Here is a 22,950-nt window from a genome sequence, read left to right on the forward strand (position 1 = left end):
ATTGGTTCCCTTCCAACTACTAACCGCGCTCAAACATACTTAACTGAGCCATTAGTAGCAGAGGCTCTACCAATCGACCAACCTTCGCCCGAAATATGAAATGGAGGACTTGATTACGGTTGAATATTAATACCTTGATTTCTCTTACAACGTATACAATAAACTAAAATTCATAATTAAGACAACTGTTAACTCTACACCCAATAATATGTTTTCATTCCACCCGTGTTGTTTCTATTACATATGAAGTATGGAGAGGCCAGTAGCATTATGCAAAGAATATTTCTATTTAAATAACACTTACTTTGGATAATTAAGATAATCCAGAGTGTTTACACATTCGGCCTCGCGCACTGCTAATATTTCGTTCATCGTAAAGCTGCAGTTTTTCTCCTTTCTCTCTCTCGCAATTTATCTACCAGATAAACATTCAAGTTTACCTGCACCTCAACAGCTATTTTCGCATGTGAATTTAATAACAATGTTCCATACAAATGCCTAATGTGAAATCAATATCGAAATCAAACTTTCTTCTACTTAACTATTGGAAGAAACTGCTCACAAAGAGAAAATGCTTCATGGGACAACTAGGTCAATGTTTTGGTTGACTAATTTTTTTTTTTTTTTTGGTATGCTTAACGTCATAAGAATAGGTTAACAAAGATACCGACATCTGGCCAAAAGCAGGAAACAATACAACACGAAAGGATTAAATATTTAAGTAGGCTGGAAGATAACTGCTTTTACAAACCACTTGTCTGTGCATGCATTGAGCATTTTTTGTAGTAACACTAAAAAAGATATATAATTATTGTTTTAGGCCATGTCAGTCCTACTGTTTAAGTATTCGATAAACTTCATTATAAGTTATGCTTTTCAATAATTAATACTTAATATAAATATCTACACTACAAAGATACGCAAAACCTTGTGATTTAAAATTAAGAATTTTAATCCAAATTCATTACACAGCTTACCTCAGCTTTATCTTGCGATAGAGACTGCTTTTTGAGTTTTTCATGACATCTGCATAGATCATGGGTACTGGTATTTGCTGATAATGAAATATTAAGATGTCTAGAAGGGAGTATTGTAATAAAATATGGAAAATTGAGTAGAGTAAATGCGTGAAACTATCGATCGTGCACTACATTACCAGAAAACAAAAGCCAGTAAAGTATTAACATTTTCGATTATGTTAATTGTTAATTACTTTTATTAGTATTATTAATGAGGAAAAGAAAAACTTTTAGACAGCAAAGGGGTGGCGGTTAGAACTTCCTTCTCAATTACGGATAATCAGTTTATTCCGTTAACACACGTTCCTGATTGGCTATCCGACGTCCGCGGACGATTGGCTAACCAACATTCTCGGATCAAATGTGTTGAATGATCAGACAAGAAACAAACATACAAAGCTGGATAACTGATCGCATGTTAGAATACCATGTTTCACACAAGGTCGCTCGAAGTACAGTAGGACTTGGCTTTAGATAAACACCCTTATCTAGCTCAGCAGATAAACTTGGCAGTCTCTTAAGGAAGCATTCTTGCCTAATCCGGATTAGGTATGCTTAATTAACTACGCTCATGCAATTAATGAGATAAAGTCATAGGATTATACGCTTGCAAGAACACCATAAGAAGGATGAGTAAGTATGTCATAAAGGAGATTACCAAAATGCTAGTGAGTTCTCAATTAGAAACAGAAATCCTAATAACAAATATGTGGCAGAATTGGGTTTAGGATTATAAATTTAAAACTGAAATGAGAATAATACATCTCATTTGATTCTCAATTCGTACATCGACTTCCATTCTATTGATGTTCGAACAATTTTATAATTTTCTTTATTCAATAAGTTAGTAAGAACATATTAATTTTAAATTTAGTATACAATTTTTTCTGTATAGTTTGTAAACTAAATTCTTCGTTTCAATGATATTTTAGAAGTAGTATCACATGGCATACAACTCCAAAACAAATGAATTTGCCAGTTTGCGAATTTCTTGAAAAATTTCTTTCGTGGCAATAGATTCTGATTCGCAAGTTTTCATCAGACTGTTTTCATCTATTTATTATCAACCCATAGCCGTGTTTAAAATGTTACTGCATATATTATTCATTAACTACTGCACATGAGATAATTTAATAATCTGTATTTCCAATTTTTAAACGGTGATACGAACACAAACTAAAAATTTACTAGAGAAATAAAATAAGACTCAAAAATTAAAAATGAATTCAGAAGAGTTCAAGCAAGCGGCGCACTGAGTACACAGTGGTCTAATCTCTTTGGTGAGTATATTTTTACGCAAAGTTTAAAATAAATTATATATATATATATATATATATATATACACATACACATATACATACATATATATATATATACACACACACACACACACAACGTAGAACCGATAGTTTTGTTTAAAGATGGAAGCATATTATCAAAAGAACCAAGGTAGGAAGGATCAGTAGAATAAACGCAAACAACTGCCAAGCTACAGAATCAAATGGTTTAGAATTAACAGCACTGTAACTGTCTTCAGTCAGCTGTAATGCGTTATCAAGCCGTTGAAGGAAACGTCCCATAAAATAAAAACAGTATCCTTTACAGAGAAGAGCCGGACAATCATGCTACGAGAAAATCCTCTAATGGTTAGTGGAGATGCTCAGAGATGAAGGAGAATAATTATGGATCTACTCTGCAGAAACGAAACTGAAAAATCTCAATGCAAACTACGAGATATAAGAAAATCGAAGAAATTAGTGTATTATGCCTGTAAGTCGTACGCAGGGCCGCGCCAACCCGAGGGTGCACCGCACCCGGGGGGACAACATTGATAGGGCGGCATTTTGTGTAGCTAATATCTAATTTGGATTATACAATGCAGTATTAGGGGCGGCAGATAAAAGTTTGCACCCAGGCGGCAAATACCCTTGGCGTGCCCCTGGTCGTACGTATACAATACAGTATTTCATTTTGTTGAAAGTTTCCTCAGTCTCCAAAAACTTAACTTCTCGTTAAGTTCTGAAGAATGGGGAAGATAGAAGGCAACTCGAGAAAATTTCCAGACTTTAAACGCGGTACAGGAAGCATCGACATTACTACCAGACTATATACCCCGATACTATAATGCGTCAGGAACTGACGATTTGGTGTCCAGAGCAGCAAGAACAACTTTTATCAGAAAAAAAAAAAAAAAATGTTATAATAGTGCGTAGGATGAAATTCGCAAACGGTGAAAAGCTTTAACAGAAAGAAGAATTTTATTAAATTCTTTCAGACTCTTATTTCTATTCAACCTCTCCTCTTCATCTATATGAATAGATGAAGGGGGGGGGGTTGGAAAGAAATAAAAGATGTTAACATTAGATATGAATACTCAGGAACTGGTTCTTAAAGTGAACAATAGAAGGATATTAATGAAGAGGTGGGAGTTTATTCTTCGACTTGAGTTCAACTGTAAATTCATGACAATTGATGCATCTTTTAAGATGTAGAAAGAATGATCATGAGATGTCAATTTTGTGAAATGATATCTCGTAATGTGTCAATTGAGTGAATGATAGAGCGCAAATGATTCGTAATGTGTCAATTGAATGCACAAAGTGATTTGGTAAAAGTAGTTGGATGGAGTTATATAGAATTAACATCGGTTTAGTCTAAAAGTAAAGTAACGACAAATGAAACAACAATCTTTGCTTGTAGGCCGAAGCGGCTATACATAATAAATATTGATACCAAGAATAATTAAAGTTAAATACATTGACATACATCGCAATGTATATATGTCGATGGAAAAAAAATTACAGTACCACAAATGTCTTCGAGAATGATACGTTTGCTTGTATAACATGAGAAAACGAATATCAATCTTTGCGAGCATTTGGAAGACGCTGCTCTCATTTCATCTGATTTTCAACTCTCGTCCCGATAACTAATTGGGAAAAAAGGGTGTGCTTGTATTGTATATCCTGTTAAAAATACGATAATTTCATTTTCTAGTTCGAAAATAAAGCAGAAAATTGTTGCAGTAGCAGCTATTCGTTATATAGTATTCGCTTATAATATAAAAACAACATTGTATAAGTGGCATTGCAGACTCTGTTTGACTAACAAAACACCTGTTATAAATGACATGAGTGATAGAATAGCCGGTTACTTTTTTGTTAGTAGTCTTCTGAGAGGATCGCCACAATGATGTCTTCCGCAAATTTCGGACTTCAAAAATTAGACATTTGAAGCGATAATAACGGAATTTTCCCAGCCTCTTTTTTTCATGATCGTACTTAATGATTTACGAATGGCAGGCAAATTTATTGTGTAACGCGAAAATTAAGCAACATGCGAGTCCATGTAACAAATGTTTGCCTGGTACTAATTTGATCCGATTTCAAGAATGGTACGCAAGGTATATTCGAAAACTTTTGCCTGTTTTTAAACTTGAGGTATATAAATGGTTATATATAAAATTCTTCTGTATATCGCCACCCTAGGGCAAGAGTTGACTTAAGAAATAATCAAAATTAGAGCATTACTGCAGTGATGGAAAGATCTGTCTTGGTTCTTAAGTACAAGATGAACTGAAAAAGAGATACGAGACTGTATTTTTGTCTATAGATAAATGGAGATTATATTATCTAGATGCAAACAGAGTGAAGTTGGAATCAAAGGCTTAAACAATAAACTAATTCATTTGGAGATTTCATTCAAGATCTTTTCAAATTAGTTTTGATTTGTCTGCAATTTGGTTTTTCTTGAGAAAGCATATTAAAAAAAAATCAAAATCTTCTTGACCATAATTTTCCGAGGCACATTTATTTATTTTTACTTTTAATCCAACTAGTTAATTCTATACCGCTTATTCGGTAATTATGTACTTGAAGTAAAGTTCTGAATCCACAAGATATCAAAAAACCATAAAATAAATATCAAACAGAAAAACTGCACTCCATGTATTTTTTCTGAGCCCATCAAATTTTGACTCACATATTTATATATTAGATTTGTTTCCGTTTCCACTTAGATAGCTAGAGCAGCATCAAAGAAAAAAAAAATTCTATCATGCATCGCGCAAGACATCAGTATATATAGACGTGCATTCTTTGCCTGTCTCTGTTTGGGGATTTGAAAATTTTTATTATTAAAAGCAAATTTTAGTGATCCAATATTTTAAACAGTGAATCGTTAACCTAGTTATCGTGCACCCACAGGGGGGAAAAAATAATAATAATAAATACGGAACTTCGTTTCATTGATTAAGCTGAAAAAAGGTCAACGTGTAGCTGATTTTCCTGGAGTAGAGCCACCCTACCTACAGACAGGTCAAAATTTTGGTCAGGGCCAGACAAAATGTAGTCTATACATCCCTAATATGAACTAGGTTGGTATCTGAGAGCAGACCAAATGCACCCGCATGAAGCTGAGAACCTAAATCTTTCATACCGAGTGAACCGTAGCCCAGATAACAGAGATCGCATGAGTGACTTACGCAGAAGATCAATCGTGAGAAAATGCTAGTCTCCAAACTCCGTGTACAAAGAAAGAAAATGCTTATATAATATTGCCGATGAAAAATCTTCAAAAATATTTGCATCGACTCTAAATGTGAGAGCAAGATGCTTCCATTTGAAGAGGCATCCTGGTTAAATCAGCTATCGAATCATTCGATAGCTGAAGTAGATCACACGCAAAAAAACCGTCCAGAAAACAGATGTAAAAAAATTAATTTAACTTTAATCTCAACACCATTCAAACCTGAAATAAATAGTTTAATAAAAAACGTAATCCGACGCAACATTCAAATTATTAATGAATGCAAAACGAATCTCGATGAGGAACTACAGAATACGTCTGCCTACTCGGCAGGCAAATGAGAAAAGCAAGCAAACAAATACCTAACTAAACCAATCATTAACAAATATTCAAGGAAAATACAAGGTTTTGAAATAACCAAAGATGTATTAAGAAAAAGACAATTATTTTTCAGGAGTAAGAATGACTAGCCAAGAAATAAAATACAATCTGTCACACGCGTAACGAGCATATGTTCGAAATGCTAACACTCCATTAATAAATGCTTCGGAAAATAATAATAGCTTAAAAATAACAAAAGATGAGATCTAATCCATGAATAGAAAATAAATCTTGAAAAAAAATAAGCAATTTCCAAACCACTCCTATGAAAATAAAAATTCGTGATGTTTGGAGACTATGTTTTTGGAATGCGCAAACTATTTTTTTTCCAAGGCAGAAAAAAAACTGGTTTCGATCAAAAATTCATACTCGATTTCATCAATTAATGTCACTTTCTTCTCCCGTAAAACTAAAATCTAGTTGAACGTTAATATTAAATTGATGTAATCGAAAACCGAGTATTAAAAATTCATCAAGGTCTACTCTGATCAATGGAACATATGGATTATTGTTCTTACATACAGGTTATTCATCATCAAACATTTTCTACCGTTGTCTCATATTCAGATAGGCTTTTCAGGTTTGCATCACTCTTGCTTGATATCGTAATATGAGGACATTACATACTGATGGAAGATATATAAATTTATTTTACACTAAGCTAATCGCTCACTGAATTGTCTTGCGTATATATGGGAGACAATCTTTAGGTTTTGGGGAAGAATGATGCATGGATTTTGTTTTCATTATTTCGCTATACTTCGATTAGTAATAAAAAAATATTAGAAAAAAAAATCCCAAAGGATGAAAGAGAATGATATCGGCAAAGATAATGTGATATGTAAGGAAGGATACGAGTTATGATAGCCTGAAAAAATACATATACAGAATATAGGAATAAAGAAATCGAAACACAGGCTATCAGCGATAAAAGAAAACAAAGGCAATAAAAAAATTATTCGTTCAAAGATTAATAGTTCAAAGGCATACATAAACGCCATTCTTCAGAGATGCTATTTACAGGACTATTCAACCATTGCCCTGCTCTATCCTTATAAGGGTTACAGCCGGGTCAGAAAGACGTTCAACCTGTTTTTCAGGCACGTTACACATTTCTTTCTTTCTTTCTTTTTTTAAACCGTGTATGCATGTATTAGATATCTGATATTTTTTTAAAGATCAAACAGGTTCTAAAGTTCTTTATTTTGTTGAAACGAGGAAACCGAAGGAAACAACGCATGCAATCGTGATTTTTGTCAGACATCTTAATATCACGAGTAGTATGGAACAACTACGATAAGACATTCATATGCATAGTGAATTTGTACAATAGGTCTTCCTGTGCATTATAATAAACAAACGGAAATTTTCCTACAGATCAAACATCGAGATACATATACAGCTATGCTCCATTGTATTGTGATATTTAGAAGCATTTTAAAAATAGCAAAATAAATAAATAAATAATTAAATAGAGTAAGACGGGATAAAAATTCGTTTAGAACTACGGATCTTGAAGCAAAAGCTTAAAACAGAACAGTTTTAATGATATATTTAAGAAAATTCTACTCGAAGCACATCTTCCACTTTCAGAAAGGTATGGCTTCCCTCAAGTCAACAGCAGTTATTCTTTATGTACTGTAATTGACGCAAAAAGAACACAGAACCTATTTGCATCATACCTTAATATAAATTCCACTTTTTATTTCCAAGACAAACCACAGACAGGTATACAGTGAGCTGTAGTGACTAATGATATGCAAGAAAAAAAAAGTCCAGCTAGCAACGCCACATTAGTCCTGGCGCAGTTACTCCAGAGCTGCTTTTGAGATCTCGAAATTTGGTAACGAACAAATTAAATTAAAACTTAAAAATTATTCTCGAATTAAAATATCTTCGATCACTTTTAAACTCTCGCCTTAATACTTTATATTTAATGACAAATTAAAGAAAATTATTGAAATAAATAATTCAATGACAATTACAGAATTTGAAACTGGTAAAACCTAAAATAAAATAAAAAAAACGGGACATTTAAAAAAATAGTTTTTGTAATGCTTTTTTTTTATTGTTATTATAAACTTATATACGAAAATGAAAGTTTTTCTTCTCTGCAACTAATTCAGTTTTTGTACTTCATCGTGGCTCCTGGTATACAGATTTAAAAACAGTGAGAACTATTTGCGCCAGGACCCCGCATGTCTTTACTGCAGCATCGCCAGAGAAATGAGAATATTATTTAAACACTGTAATACATTTATATGGATAAATGTCAAAATAACATTTTATTATGAATAAAGACTAAAATAATTAAGCTACAATGCCATACTTTGAGTTTTAAAATATCACGAGGAAATTTCCAAATGCAAATGAGCCCATATTTTTTTTCCTAGGCGGAGCTTGCAGTGCGTTCGCACATACGAAGTGGGTTCTCTGATGTTGAAAATCTATGGTAAAGCATCAAAAACTGACTTTTATAGAAGAGAGAAAATATCAACAAGGAGAATATTCAACTCTGGGAAGAAGTAGAGTTAGCTATGCTGAACAGTGAAAAGATCGGTGGTTCTCAAAGTAAGGTCCATGGCTGTTTTGAAATACAAATCACTGATGTGCAGTACAAATAGTCATAACAGAAAGAATCTATATTAATATTTGTATAGGAATATGTATGCTTGTGTTTCTGCCATGAATTAATGTAGCAGAGGAAAAGAAAAGCAATGGATATGTTTGGTTCCCAAAAGCCGGCTGAGAAATATAATATCATCTTAAGAGGTCGCCCGTTTACAGGCAGGCGCACCATAGCTAGGTCAACGTGTTGAACAGGTTCTTCGGCACCTGCACTTCGGTCCGTATTAAGCTTTGAGGTTTGGTTTTTGACTATGTTTTGCCTGCTAATTGTGTAATATCACAATTAAAACATTTTTTTTCGAAAAAAATTCAATTGTGAAATTATTTTTTTTAACCTCTGTGGAGATGAAAGAATTACATCACATCAACCAGTAATGTGGCGTAATAACAGCAATGAAATACTTCAGTTATTTTTCAAAATTTTATTTATATTTATAAAGAAATAACTACTAAATCCTCTAACGCTTTTTTATTGGATAAGCTTGAGCAAAACTTCTTTAGCCATCAATGAATCAGTGATTTCAGCGAGGTTAAGGCACAAGAGTGCGAGCATCCTGTGGCCTTAAATCTAACAGGTACATATTACATTTGAAAAAATGAGAATTCGACGGTCGTTTAGCTCGCCCGTGTTTTGAGTAGCGAAGTTAAAAAGTCCAATTTCTGAGTGTGGGGGGGGGGGGACCTATTTTCCTGTGTCAAAAATCAACCAAATCGGGAACTGGTTGAAAAAGAAAGGCCTAGGAAAAAGCTCCTCTAGTTGGCGATTAATGATTCTTATGGAAACGTTTTCTAGGAAACATGAAATTTGTAACTAGCTATGGAATCCACTGGAATAACACAAACTTACAACATGAAGCAGTAAATAAACGTTTATAATCGAGGAAAAGTAGAGAGGCCCTATTGTACTTATCCATTCTGAAGATTTGGGAAATCGTGATTTGTAACCAACTGCCTTAAATAACTTATTGGTTAATATATGTACTATAGTTTGAAACTAGCATACACGCGACTACTCAGAAAAAAAAGATTTCCATTGTTATTGCACGTTTCACAATCTTTCAAATTTCCGTTGTTCTTCCCTTCACATTGTAACCTACCCCAAGGAGAACTCCTGCCCACATATGGCACTAATCCGCTACTTCTAAAACTTCTCTTGTGTAGTATGTATTATATACTGTACTTGAAACTCTTTATTCCCAAAGGGAATAAAAAGAGGAGTTCTTTTAGCTCTAACTTCTGGAAACCGGGGGGGGGGGGGGGATAAGCTATCGCTGCACAGTATTTTTGACCAAGTATTCACAGGGCCGTTGCCAGATTAGATCGCGCCCTGAGGCAAACAATTAAATATCACCCCTGATGGATTATAAGACAAACATATAAGAAAATCTCCAATTGCTATTTTGTTTTTATTACAAGAGAAACATTAACGTCGCTACGACGGAGCCTAGTGCAATATGAATGAATGAGCGCCCTTATTAAGCCGCGGCGTGAGGCAGATGCCTCTAGGCTACCCTGTCGACGGTACTGAGTATTCATAACCAACTAACTATATCTACATTTCTTTCATGCTATATAATTTACTATGACGACGTTCTTTTATTTATTTATTTTTAGTCACTAGCTTTTATTTCATAAAGATATTCCATCTAATTTCCATTATTTATTTCAAAATAGTTTTAACTATATTTTGAATGGATTAACTAACCACTTTTTTTCCCTTTCAAATTTGGTTCTAAATACGCCTTATGAATCCGACAGACTCGAGAACATTTTAAAGCAATGCGATGTCATTTGATTTTAGTATCTTTTTTTTTTTTTTTTTTTTTATATCAGCGAGAAAGTAGGTAAAAAAAAAAAAAAAAAAAAACGCAGACCATGTTTTGTATTCTGTGTTACGTCCTCATTACTCTAGAGTAATGAGGACGTAACACAGAATACAAAATGTATTCAAACACAATGTCATTATTTAAATTCGAGAAACGATGACAGTTAACAAACTCCAGCACACGCAAATAGAGGGAAAACTTCTAAATTAACAATTTATTTACCTCTACTTTCAACTCCCAATGTTTTAAACATATAATTAGAAATACGTGAAAAGTTCATTATGCGGAATTTTCATCGTTATTCTTTTTTTTCGGACTGAGTTCTTATTTTTTATTTTATTTATTTATTTTTGATGCAAATGATGTTAGGGTAAAACCAGTTAATCTACAAAAGATTAACCACTTTTAGCGTGAAACCTGAAAATCAGCATACGTGTATATCTTACATAATACGATATAGGTTGCAAGAGTATGAAGAAAAAACTGCCATGGGCGAATTATTTAATCAACAAAATAGTACAGGGTATTCCATAATCAGGTCACAATTTTCGATTAACATTTCCGAAAATGAAGAGCGCCAGAAAGATGAAACATTGCATTTTATTATAGATTTTTTCCCCCTTGGTTATAAAAATACTTGACAAGAAATTAGATTCTTGTTTTAATTCTTATCCAAGTACAAGCAAACAAAAGAGGCTGTGTTGACTTTACAACACTTGCCTTCGTATCCCATAATGCAATGCGCACTTCCTTTCGAATGTATATATTGCTATGCATTACGGGAAGAGCTACTACTCATCATACCCGTTTTGCTGTATAAGTACACGAAATGGTTTTCAAAGTCCGGGTGTTCCTTCAGATCAACTTTCAATGAGTGACCTGAAAGGACCATTCTAACTCATTACTCTTGATCACTCCGATAACACCTGCAAAATCCTCAGCTCTACCTGGTGACACCCTGCTTGTTCCACTCTCCACAAGCAGGCAGCAAGAACCGCTCATTTCCTAGAGCAAGCACTCACCGATGGACCCGTATCAAGGCCACGTCATTATGAGTCATGCCATAGGCAAGCATCGAATGGAATGCAAGAATAAGATTCGTCTGTAAGCCACGTCGTACTAAAAAACTAGGTGATCATTCAGAACACTGGTTTCAATGGATGATTTAAAGGATCATTCCAACTTATTTTCTCTCGATCACAGGATGCTCAGCAGTAATTCTGCCAGACAACACTCGTAAAAGTTTTTGCTCAACCTAGTTACAGGCAAAATCTTACTATTGAGCCAAAAATCAACAACTGCAAACAGCCAGCAAGAACCTCATCTGGAGCAGAGCTTCTTAAACTGTGGGTCGCGATCCCAAACGAGGTCGCATAACCGAATGTGGGGGTCGCGAAGAATTTAGCAACAGTAAAAAGTTTCTGAACGGGCAACGACCAAAAACTAATTCAAAATCAAACGCGTAATGAATCCGGGTGTTTCTGGCAGTGCTCGCCGGTGTTGCATCGCACTACATCACTGCAGCCTTGGTTCTGAAAACAAAATATGCAAACTTCGCACTGGTCATGCAACGCAGCGAACGCTACCAGAAACACCTCGGCTCAGATTCAAGACTATTGTATTGTAATTCTTCATGTAAATGGCAAAATTATATGTATACTAAAAAAATGTGTTCAAATAAATTTCTTTATGATTTATTACCAGTAAATGTTTGATTTGTATACCTATTTTTATACCTATATACCCCTGGGGTTGCGTAAAAATTTCTCGGGCGAAAAGGGGGTCGAGAGTAGGAAAAGTTGAAGACGTTCTGATCTAGAACAAACACCACTGACGTGGCCCTGATCAAGACCACCTCAGTAGAGGCTACCACAGGCAAGCATCTAATGGAAGGCAATGATCAAGCCAGGTCAATGCATATTATTAAAATACTCAAGATCAGAAAAAGTAGAAAAAATTTTTATCTTGATCCGAGTACTCGTATAAGCAGACAAAATTTGCACGCAAAGCACCTTTACGACTAGGCTACTTCTACAGGGTGGTCCATTAGTCACAAAATAATTACAAATTATTAAATGATTAAACTTTTTTTTCTTTTTTCGTTATAATGACATACAAAAACTTGGAGTTTTCTAATAGTTATGAAAAACCACATCACGAAAATGCCTTCCATTTTCGGCTTCGCAAAGGCAGGCCTTTTCTACGGTATGTTCCATGACATCTGTTAATGTTTCTGGCTGCAGCATCCTAATTTCTGCACGAACGTCGTTTCTCCTTCAGCTATTGTCTCGGGCTTGTTCACATACATCTTTTCATTCAGGAATTCCACAAGAAGAAATCTGGAGAACGTGATGGCCAATTAACTGCGGATCTTCGCGACATGAAATTATTCGCTCGCCAAAAATACTGATTTTCAAAATAAAATTGCACGATTTTGGTTCGTTGTTGGGTTGTAAACTTTTCTATGATCAATTTCCCAAATGTTCCTTAGAATACCTGAATAAAATAAAACTAAAAAAATTAATAAAATAAAAAGTTTAAACTTTTTTGCGACTTACGGGCCACCCTGTATATAGAAGCCGACTTCATTGTGACACACTGGTCGACAGCTTCTATATACAAGTAGACTAATGTGTCACAATGAGATACTAAGGCAATGGTGTATGTTTTAAAAGAGGTATACCGTGAGTAGACATATCGATACAAAATTAATAACGAAAAAAAATATTTATAGATTTTTGTACGTGAGTTTTTTCCGTTATTAATTTTGTAATGGTGTATGTGTATCGCCATATTACCTTAGTATCCCATAATGCAAAATTCTTTCGGATGTGTATATTGCTACGCATTACAGGAAGGGTCACTGTCCAAAACTTTGTATGGGTAGTGATCCTTCCCAAAAATACATAGCAATATTGTCTGAGTAGAGAGAAGCGAACTATGCTTGCTTACACTTGAGTAAGGTTTAAAACAAGAATATAATTTGTCACGTATAATATATTGCATTTTATTGGAAATATACCAATATTATCAAATGCAAGTTGTAACTTCGAGTGTCCCCCCCACACACATTTCGCTGTAGTTTCTGGAAGCCGTTCTTGCCTCGGTTTCCGATGCTGCACACAGCCACGTGTCAAAAATTGTATATGCCAGTTTCGAATCGATTTACGTAGTAGTAGTGGTAGAGGAGATTTTCCATACTGCTATAGAAAACGCGACCATTTCTGACTTTCACTATGAAATCAGTCATTTGATTTGCGAGGCTGTTGTCAACGCCACACAGCTAACACGAGAATTTCCATTACAAGCACATACAAAGTTTGTTTAACACTTCTTACTTTATTTATTTTGGCGATATAAGTGTTTAAACTTGTGATCTAATCATGTGACCTATATTGTAATATGCGGAATACCTGTCATTAAGATTTTACAGTGGGGGAGGGGAGATTAAAATTAATTTAATGGAACATCTATGTCGGTAATCTCTCACTTTTGGCAATTTCAAAACTTTTACAGACATTCACAGATCAACAAAGAAGCCTTATCTAATCAGTCAATGCACGAGTGGCTAAATACAACAAGAACTCCATCTATAAACGTAGTACTTTGAAGGAAAGGAAAAAGTGGTTTTAGGAGTCCTTTATTTGTTATTTTTTTTTAATGATAATCCCACAAATGGAAGGCCGGAACTATAGCACACTCGGTTCCAAAGTGAACTAAGTGTTAAGATCATTTTAAGTCACTTCGGGTCTCCAGTAAGCAGAGTAATGGTCTCAAATCAAGCAATAAGATTCATATGTCATCTTAACCTTGCCTCAATATCCATACCATAGCGAGATGCGGATTCACAGCAGGACCCCCGTTATTGAAGCCTGGATTGGCTCGGTGTTGATGCCAAATATACCTATCTATCTCCCCTAAAAGAATACAGTGATTCTGTTCATTTTCCAAATTAACATACAGTGTCCAAAATTGGTCTCATTGATTTAAGAAGAAAAAAAATTAATGAGGGGAGAAAAACGCGAAAGAACAATGGGAGTAAAACGCATATGGGGGAATTTAAAAGCACACAGAAGATTACAAAAATATATACAAAGAAAGAGAAAGTTATTCAGAGAAAGAGATGTAGAGAAAGAGGCGACGAGATGAGATTACATGAACAGCGGGAAACAATTGGATAACGAGCCGTGTGAGTGAGTGAGAGAAGAACGAAGAAAACTGGAAGCATCTATGCTCAACGATGGGATGTAACAGGCCGATAAAAAAAAATTAAAATTAAATAAATAAACGAAATAAAATAAAATAAAAATCGAGAACAATGGGATATTGATAATTCGCATTCTTCATGTTGGTGCCGCGCGACACTCATGCTTCTTGGTGAAAGGAATGTCTAAATTACAATCCTGATGAAATACCACAAAAACAAAGTAACTGGAATTTATCAAATTACTTTTGCTTCAGGAGAAATATTACCATATGTAATATTTCGCCTTCCCAGTAAAGATTAATTTAAGTTCGGTGTTATTTAAGTGTTATCAGTTTACACACTTGGGGAAAAAAAAAAAAAAGTCTATAATTGTATTCTGGAATAACGTGGTCGTTTACGGTGATGCGCGATTTATTGAAAATAGAGCAATTAAAGGCTAATTTCCTACAGAAATAATGTTATGAAATTATACAGAGAACCATGTTACGGCCTTCAAAACGATTAAAAAAATTAAGGAAAGCAATATAAAATAAGAATTGAAAATAAACAAGAAAATGCTTAAAATATACACGTTAAAAAAATAAAATAAAATACTTGTTTTCAAAATACAGTAGAAGTCTATGAAATTAAAAATTAAAATCTTTAATACACGCTGATGATTGATATTTACTTAGCGGATTTGATATACTTTGGAGACTACACTTAATTAGCATAAAATGGTTCCACCTATTACAACTAGTAATGGGAGAACTATTTTTAAGGAAAACTCGCAGATTGCTAATTTTGGGCAATCCTGTTTGACCAAAATAAATAAAATGATAAAATCCTTAACCTGCCCAAAGTACTAATGTAATATAGGTTTACAACCTTATGTGGGTGGGAAACATTAAAATTCAAAACAATATATTAAAAATATGCCTCACTAACAAGTGATATACTATTGCAAAAACTCAGCACAAAGGAGACTGATACGATAAAGCCGCTACAAAGCAAATAAATAAAATAATTTCCTTCCTTCTCTCTCAGCAAGCAACACGCCATGCTTTTAATGTCCCCGTGCATAGAAGAAGGATCCTTTTGTAACAAAAGTGACGTCGCAAAACATGAATTCAATGCTAGCAAACTGTCTCATTCGACAGAAAAAAACGGCGTTAAAACAATCCAACTTTGAGTTGCAAAGACTAGATTATCAAATGAATATCCCAATCACGATATTATCTCTTGACAGGGTTAATCGATGGGCTATAGTTCGTGTACAGAGTTCTATCGAATTTTGTACACCGAGCTTTTAATTATTTTTTTATGCATTGTTTTATGTCAGAATTAAACAAAAAGAACAAACTACCCTAATTCTATCATACGTTATTTCTTTTTAGGTGAGTAATAAAATTCCGTCCTGCATAATTGTATGTGGCACACTACAATTCAAATATCGCCACTTCTGCTACTATTGGGATGGGAAGATCAATAACATTTTAGGCTATCCTCGATTAGTATAAGTATATATTTGTACATCGTATCATATGATCTTTTGATAAAATTATACGCAGGTTAGAACAAATGTGAACATTATGTCACAAATTGGTTATAAACATGAGCACGCACATATTAATCACAAGACCATTGTTGAAGGTTGTGAAAAAGATGAGAACATAAATTTGCATGTTATAAAACGGACAACTTTGATATACGTTTTTTTTTTTTTTTTTTTTTTAATGTTACAAATTCTAGTTTTAATGCATATTTTGGCTTCATGCGATTATTCCGGAGACTAATTTCGAATTTTACCGCACTTTCTGCCGTCAAGAAGGGTAAGTAAAGCATGTTCCTGAAAAATTAAAAATACAAGGTTCTTTCTGTTGAAGACGACTAGTAAATTCAAGTCCCTTGGGGGGGGGGGGAACGGCTATTTGGTTGTAATTCCAAATTGTTTTGGAATTACAACCAAAGCAACTAAGGCGATGAAGCCCAAGGTATTTTTGTCTGTAAAATGCATGCCTTCTTCTGGCCTGCTTTGCGAGGAAAAAAAAAAAAAAAAAAAAAAAAAAAAAACGGCTATTGTTATTGTTTTGGAATTACAACCAAAGCAACTAAGGCGATGAGCCAAAGCCATTTTTGTCTGTAAAATGCATGCCTTCTTCTGGCCTGTTTGCCTGCTTTGCGAGAAAAAAAAAAAAAAAAAAAATCCACTTCCGCAGGAGGCCAGCTAATTCACCTTCAACTGGAAAAAAAAAAAATAAAGACTGGACTGGACTGGTGCATTAGTAATCAATGTCTTCGACTTGAGCAGTTGTTGCAGATTGAAGTTCTGACACGTTTTGGAAGCGAGTAAGAACTTTTTGGGTAAAAAAAAAAAAAAAAAAAAAAAAAAAGCTCGTTTTGACAACTTGCCAAGATCGATCTGATTTCTTAGATGTTTCATTAAAAGAAACAAATCTTTCGCTTAGAAGCCTCTAATTATTAAATTATTCCAGATCGAGGATCTGGCTGTGAAAACATCATTAAGTTTTTTTTTTTATTTATTTTCGACGAGTACTATAAAAATCTTACACACAACAAAATTAACGTGATGGTCAAGGAGCGAAGAAAATATGAACTCCTCGTCATTGCAGGAAGATTCAACTCATTAACAGTGTTATACTTTGCGCATCGCAACGGTAGAGGAGAGGGTATTACTGCCCATAATGGTATAAGTCAGGAAGAGTATGCTAACGGTACGTTGAATGTGCAGTTATCACAGATTAGCGTATGCTAGTATTTTCGGATGGTTCAACATGAATCTGTTCGAAACTGGGGTTTTTCAAATATTCCTGTAGCATATCATAAGAGAAAATTATTTTGTCACTGGAGCCAACTTGTCAAATCTTTTCTCCAAAAAGTGATCGCAGCACAGAAAAATATTTACGTGATCATTTTCTTCTAACCTCATTTATCTAATACATTACAGGATACAGCTGTTTTCACACCAATAAAGAAGTCGAGATCGATTTTAGATTATGAAAAAAAAAAAAAAAACTTGGCAGTTTGGCTCAGTTCCAAACGAGCAATTCTCCATTCTGCTCAACCGCCTAAGGATCAATATGTAGGATATTTTGAAATAAAATATGATTTTGATTTTATGGTTTTAGGACAGTAGGATTATACTCCCTTAAATTCAAAGAAAATGAAAAGTTGTTATAAGGTTCAGATTTTCAAAGAAAATCTGAATCTTATAAAGCATCTACAACAAACAGAGTGGACGAAAGTCGACTACTGTTTAGAAGTAGTAGACTTTCGAGTAGTTTATAAATAGTAGACGAAAGTCTACTACTAAAATCACACTGTGGCTTGAGTAAAGAAACCACTGAAATGAAGAAGAGGAAAGCGAAATCAGAAAAGAGATGACTGTAAAAGAGAGGAAGTAACGAAAGTGGAACAAGTATGCCGAAGACCATCGCAAGAAGGATCGTTAACCGTAAATCTTACTGGAGGTTTTGGGATTAATCTCTGAAGCCTCCAAAACTCCTTTTGTGAAATAAGTACCACAATTATAATACCAAAACTGATTAGGATGCGATGAATACGGTAAAAATAGGATATGTGTAGATTTTGTCTTATGTACCTGACAACAAAGAATGAATACAGAAATCATTCAGAACCGTTTGTTTGTCACGACATATTACGGGACTTTTTTTTTTTTTTACATAATACTGGATCCCCAAACGTAGTGATGAAAACGTGTCAGTCAGCACCCTAGTGTGGTACTTTGAAACGTAACTACTTACATTATCTTTTTTCTTTTCCAATATATGCACAAATTGGTAATATCTAACTAATGATTGGCTTATGAAAAATATTTGTCTTGGATTATTACAATCCTGTTTTTTTTTTGTTTTGTTTTTATAGTATGCTGTGAATGAAGTTTTCCTAATCGACTTACTTTTCTAGGCTAATCCAGATTAAATAGCCTGTTTAATTTGGATTCTAATACAATACCACCATGAACTTTTAAAAGGCTTTTCAAAGGATAAAGAAGTGACACGATTTTCCTTCTACCCAAAACAAGCAAGTTAAAAAAAAAAAAAACTGAAATTAAAAACATACTGAAAAAGCTGATGTGATCAATGTTCATTTACTAATAGGTCGTATAAATAAAAAAAAAAAAAAAAAAGGTACAGAGAATAAGATAGAGGAATATTTTAGAAAATTTTAGACTTCAATAATGTCTTGAAATAATCAGAAAAGCGACTTACCTAAGCTCCTTGATTCAAAGAAAGTTCAGCCCACAATCAGCCACATTCAATGTCAATAATGGTTGTGTTTGAGGTTAAAGATTATAAAGGAGTTGAATTTCTCTCGCAGAGCAGTGCTTGAAATGGCTTGGCTTTTGAGATAGTGAACGCAAATAATGGGAATGAATCCAAGAAAGGTTACGATAACTGTAATTTAATGTATTCTTTCCCACCTATTCATTTTTTTTTTTTAATTTTATTTTATAGACATCATGGCACAATCGCAAAGCAGAGCTAACATGTTTACCCTTGGAGTGCACAGGACAATGGACGTAAACAATTGGAAAACACATTTAGACTTGTTTAACTACAATGCAATAACCTTGAGTGGGCATTCTAACATACTGCATAATTTGCTTACATACACAATAAAGCGCATTTCGAAAAAACATTTCAATGTTACACTTACAATAAATGATGACGAGAAATGTTGACTGCTGATGCAAACACATGAACAACTTCATATATCGTTCGTGCATACCAAATCATACACATCTTTTACTCTAACTGCATTCCCAGCAAGTACAATTCTAGAAATCAAGTCCTGATTAGAAACGCTTATCGATCTAATAAGTCAGTACACCTTAACATCAAAGCTGTTCTAGATCTTAAAGTTATAAAAATGGACTTGAAATTATTGGATTGACGAATATTTTCAAATGTTTCTGAATCCGTTGCAAAATTCGATAATTCAAAAAGAAATTAAACATTTCATATTAGTATGCGAAACATAACAGGGGGAAAAAAATGAAAATAGCAAATAAATGATTGTTACATAACCTGACCTGTTTTGCATCTCGAGTCGCGCCAACAACTCCATATCATTTTTAGTGCAGTTTCCTGGTAAAGGGTCTTCAGAAATTTCATTACGACAGTCCTCAGAAACAGTGACAGAAATCGATGAAATGACTTTAGGAGGAGAAGATTCCATATTAACGCACTTCGTTAATTATCTTGAATGTGGTAGCCATTGGATTAAAATTCTGTGAAATAAGGATTGTGGTATTTAATACTATTTCTTAGTAGTAAATTGAGAATGGCAATCATTATAAAATCAAATAGGTACTCTTAAATATTTATGATTTTTTAAATGCATATTTCCAAAAGTATCAACAAAATGCTTATCTCCTAATGACCAATTTTATGTTAACCGGACGTGGAGTTGATTTTTTTTTTTTTTTAATTCGTATGTATTCACATTATTTGCTGTATGCATATTCAGTAAGATTTTAATTCATTTATCAGCTCAAATTCATAAATAAGGATGTAAAAGTTAATTACTTTGCTTTCATTCATCGTGTGCAGATTATCCTGAGTCTTTCCACTTCTGGAACACTGAAAGAACGAGCTATCGTATATCTTGTCACGTGACATCTGAATGCTCATAAAAGTAGGAAGAAACAGCTTGTTTGCCTCTGCAGTGACATGAGCAAGGCGAACCATTGCGACCTGAGTAGCTTTAATGCTCTAGCATCTCTAAGGCATACTGCTGAAATGACAAATGCGTAGTCAAGACAGCTGCTACAGGTAATGGCGGAAGGTGGTGGGGGGGGGACAACGATTGCCTTCGCAAATTCAGCAGTTTCTTTTTAAAAATGTGAGCATGACGTGAAATAACATATGCTATTCGATTTTTTCATGTCAGTGGACGGAAAAGATTCTAATTTCTATAAAAACAATAGAAAATATCAACAAAACATTCACAGCGGGCGAGCTTCATGGTTTAACAGTATTTTTGAAATAAAAATAGATATACTACATGACAAAGAAGAACGAAACAACTATTTAAAAAGTGCAATCCAGAACTAGTCAGTGTCTGCTTCTACTGACCTGCAAATCTTTGTTTTTCGTATATTTTTTCCCCCTTCTAAATATGGATTTCTTCTCAGCTATCCCTAAAACGCACAGAGTTCGGAGATCACAAATACGTACACCATTTAATAATTATACAGTAAATAACTAACGATTAAATTCTGGCAAGTCAATTCAGAGAGGGGGGTCATTAATCTGACTTCTATTTGTCATTTATATGTGGAGTTACTAAAATTTTTACGGCTTTGAGAGCAATCCTTAAAAGTTTATTAGCAAGAATTTGTAGTGACATTTTGTGTCGCTGCTGAGCAATGGCATCTCACATGAAACAGTGTGTTGTTCTCAAATAAAAAAAAAGTTCTAAAACGTAGGATCAAGTGGAGAAAATTCTGTTTGCAGGAAATGAGACAGAAAGGAGGTTGGCTATGCTATCATTTGCCTCCCAAGACCACCACTGAAGAATATCATTAATATCATCAATTAACAATTGATTGTAGGTATTTCTGAGGTTCTGCTTATAAAGGCAGAACCTTCTTGAGGGAAAAAAAAAATCATAAGATTTTGTGTCAACATTTTCTTGTGTAATATTGTAGTCTTATAACCATTTCAAAATACACAAAAAGATAAATTGCTCGATGTCTTTTACGGATATTTTTTTTTCCGGATCATAAGGCACTGCATTCCAAACACAGCGTCTTTCTTATGTCCACAGAAGAACAAGCTGTTACTGTTATCCCAACGATAAATTGCTAGCAAGAGCAGTTCAAGGTCAGACTGATGCTAACATTGATACCATTCAAAGGGCATTACTGATGATCTTCACACTCCATACGGAGTTTGCAATATCTTTTGTAATGGCTGCATTAAGGGATGATGGCAGCACAGCGGGTACAAGAAAATCTCACTAAAAGCTAAATGACTATGAATGGTACATTAAGATTAGGCATCTGCAGCACTATCACAGTAATGAAGATGAATGTTTGAACTGCATCGTCACAGACTGCAGTCAATGTTAGTCTATCCATGCATCACAGTGAGGAAGATACAGAGCACGGCTGTGCATGGGCGTCCGCAGAATTTCTGGGGGGGGGGGGGGAACAAAAATTCCAGGGGAGGCAAAGCTTGGGAACAAATAATTACACCAATAAATTTTTATTTAATTTTTGGGGTTTTTTTTCACAAGTATATCCCAGGGGGGAGCAAGTGCCCCGTTTGTCCCCCCCCTGCGGACGTCTATGCGGCTGTACATACAATTTCAGATCAGGATCATAGTCTTCAACTAGATTCCAGTGACTTCCATCCATTTGGTCTGTTTAGAGCCATTATAGCCAACATTTCATAAGCCACAGCGAGATAAAATCAGAAGTCAAATAATCGGTTCGTGAGTAGCAAGACATAATTCATGACTAATGCATTAAAAATTAGAACTATTTTGGAAGTTATGCTGAGAAATTATTCTCATCTATTTGCATATACTTGTATCTTCATAGCAGTGGCACACGAAGAATAACAAAAAAAAAAATATGTTCAACATTTTTTTTTATTTACACTTATAAATGAAAGCCAAGTACATAAGAGTTTTCAAAATGGCACTGGAGAAAAGAAATTGGACAATAAAATCTTTTGTTATAGATTATCTATAACAAAAGACAGAAAAAACTTGATACTATCGCAAAACAGGGAAGAGAGAGACACCACTGTGGAAGATTACTCGACAGCCTTTAATCTAAATCGATCAGTTGTCTTCGAGATATCAAGAGCAACAGCTTTTGCTTTCCCAAACCTTGCAGTGGCTCTCGTCCGAAAGTAGTTGATCGCAAAAATTCCTCTTGTAAAACTAGAATAGAAATATGCTATCGATCATTGGTTAAGGAAAAGGATGTCGGATTTTGTAAATTGGCTGTTAACAGATTCTTGCATTATTTTGAAGACAAGAAAGCAATCAACTGAATGGGGTATAATTTTCTGGGAAGATTAGATATCAGCTAATTTTCAAGGAAGAAGATAAATGGCAGTGTAGTAATAATCATTGTAGTGTGTGTTAAGGTACACAAATTTTACTGAAATATTATGAATTATTTATTGTTAAATATTATTCATAAAATATTAATAAAATGAGAAACTGTAAAAGCAGAAATAAAACTGAAAATTTTACTGTTTAAATGCGGGGGGGGGGGGATACTCAAACATTCAGTATCTTTCTGTAGAGATACCTATTAAGGTTCTTTTAAAAGCTTAATTCACATTGCGATATCCTATTAAGAATTTGTGTTATTGAT

At 34.2% G+C, this 22,950-nt stretch overlaps 1 protein-coding gene across 4 annotated transcripts in view; it reads right to left on the reverse strand.

Moving 5' to 3' along the window:
• Positions 1-22,950, reverse strand: part of LOC150104041 (ecotropic viral integration site 5 ortholog-like) — a 340,587-nt gene that overhangs the window by 226,875 nt on the left and 90,762 nt on the right. For 3 of the 4 annotated variants that reach the window (XM_090396705.1, XM_090396704.1, XM_090396706.1), the window contains one exon: positions 19,645-19,842. In XM_090396705.1, the coding sequence (XP_090252831.1) occupies positions 19,645-19,790 (146 nt within the window). In that variant the 5' untranslated portion in view covers positions 19,791-19,842. Of the gene's footprint in view, positions 1-977; positions 1,228-19,644; positions 19,843-22,950 lie in introns of those variants that run through there. The other variant, XM_090396708.1, reaches the window with a different exon arrangement.

The sequence above is a fragment of the Typopeltis vanoorti genome, chromosome 8 (assembly GCF_054136105.1).
Source record: "Typopeltis vanoorti isolate ZY-2024b chromosome 8, IOZ_Tvanoo_1.0, whole genome shotgun sequence".
NCBI lineage: Eukaryota > Metazoa > Arthropoda > Arachnida > Uropygi > Thelyphonidae > Typopeltis > Typopeltis vanoorti.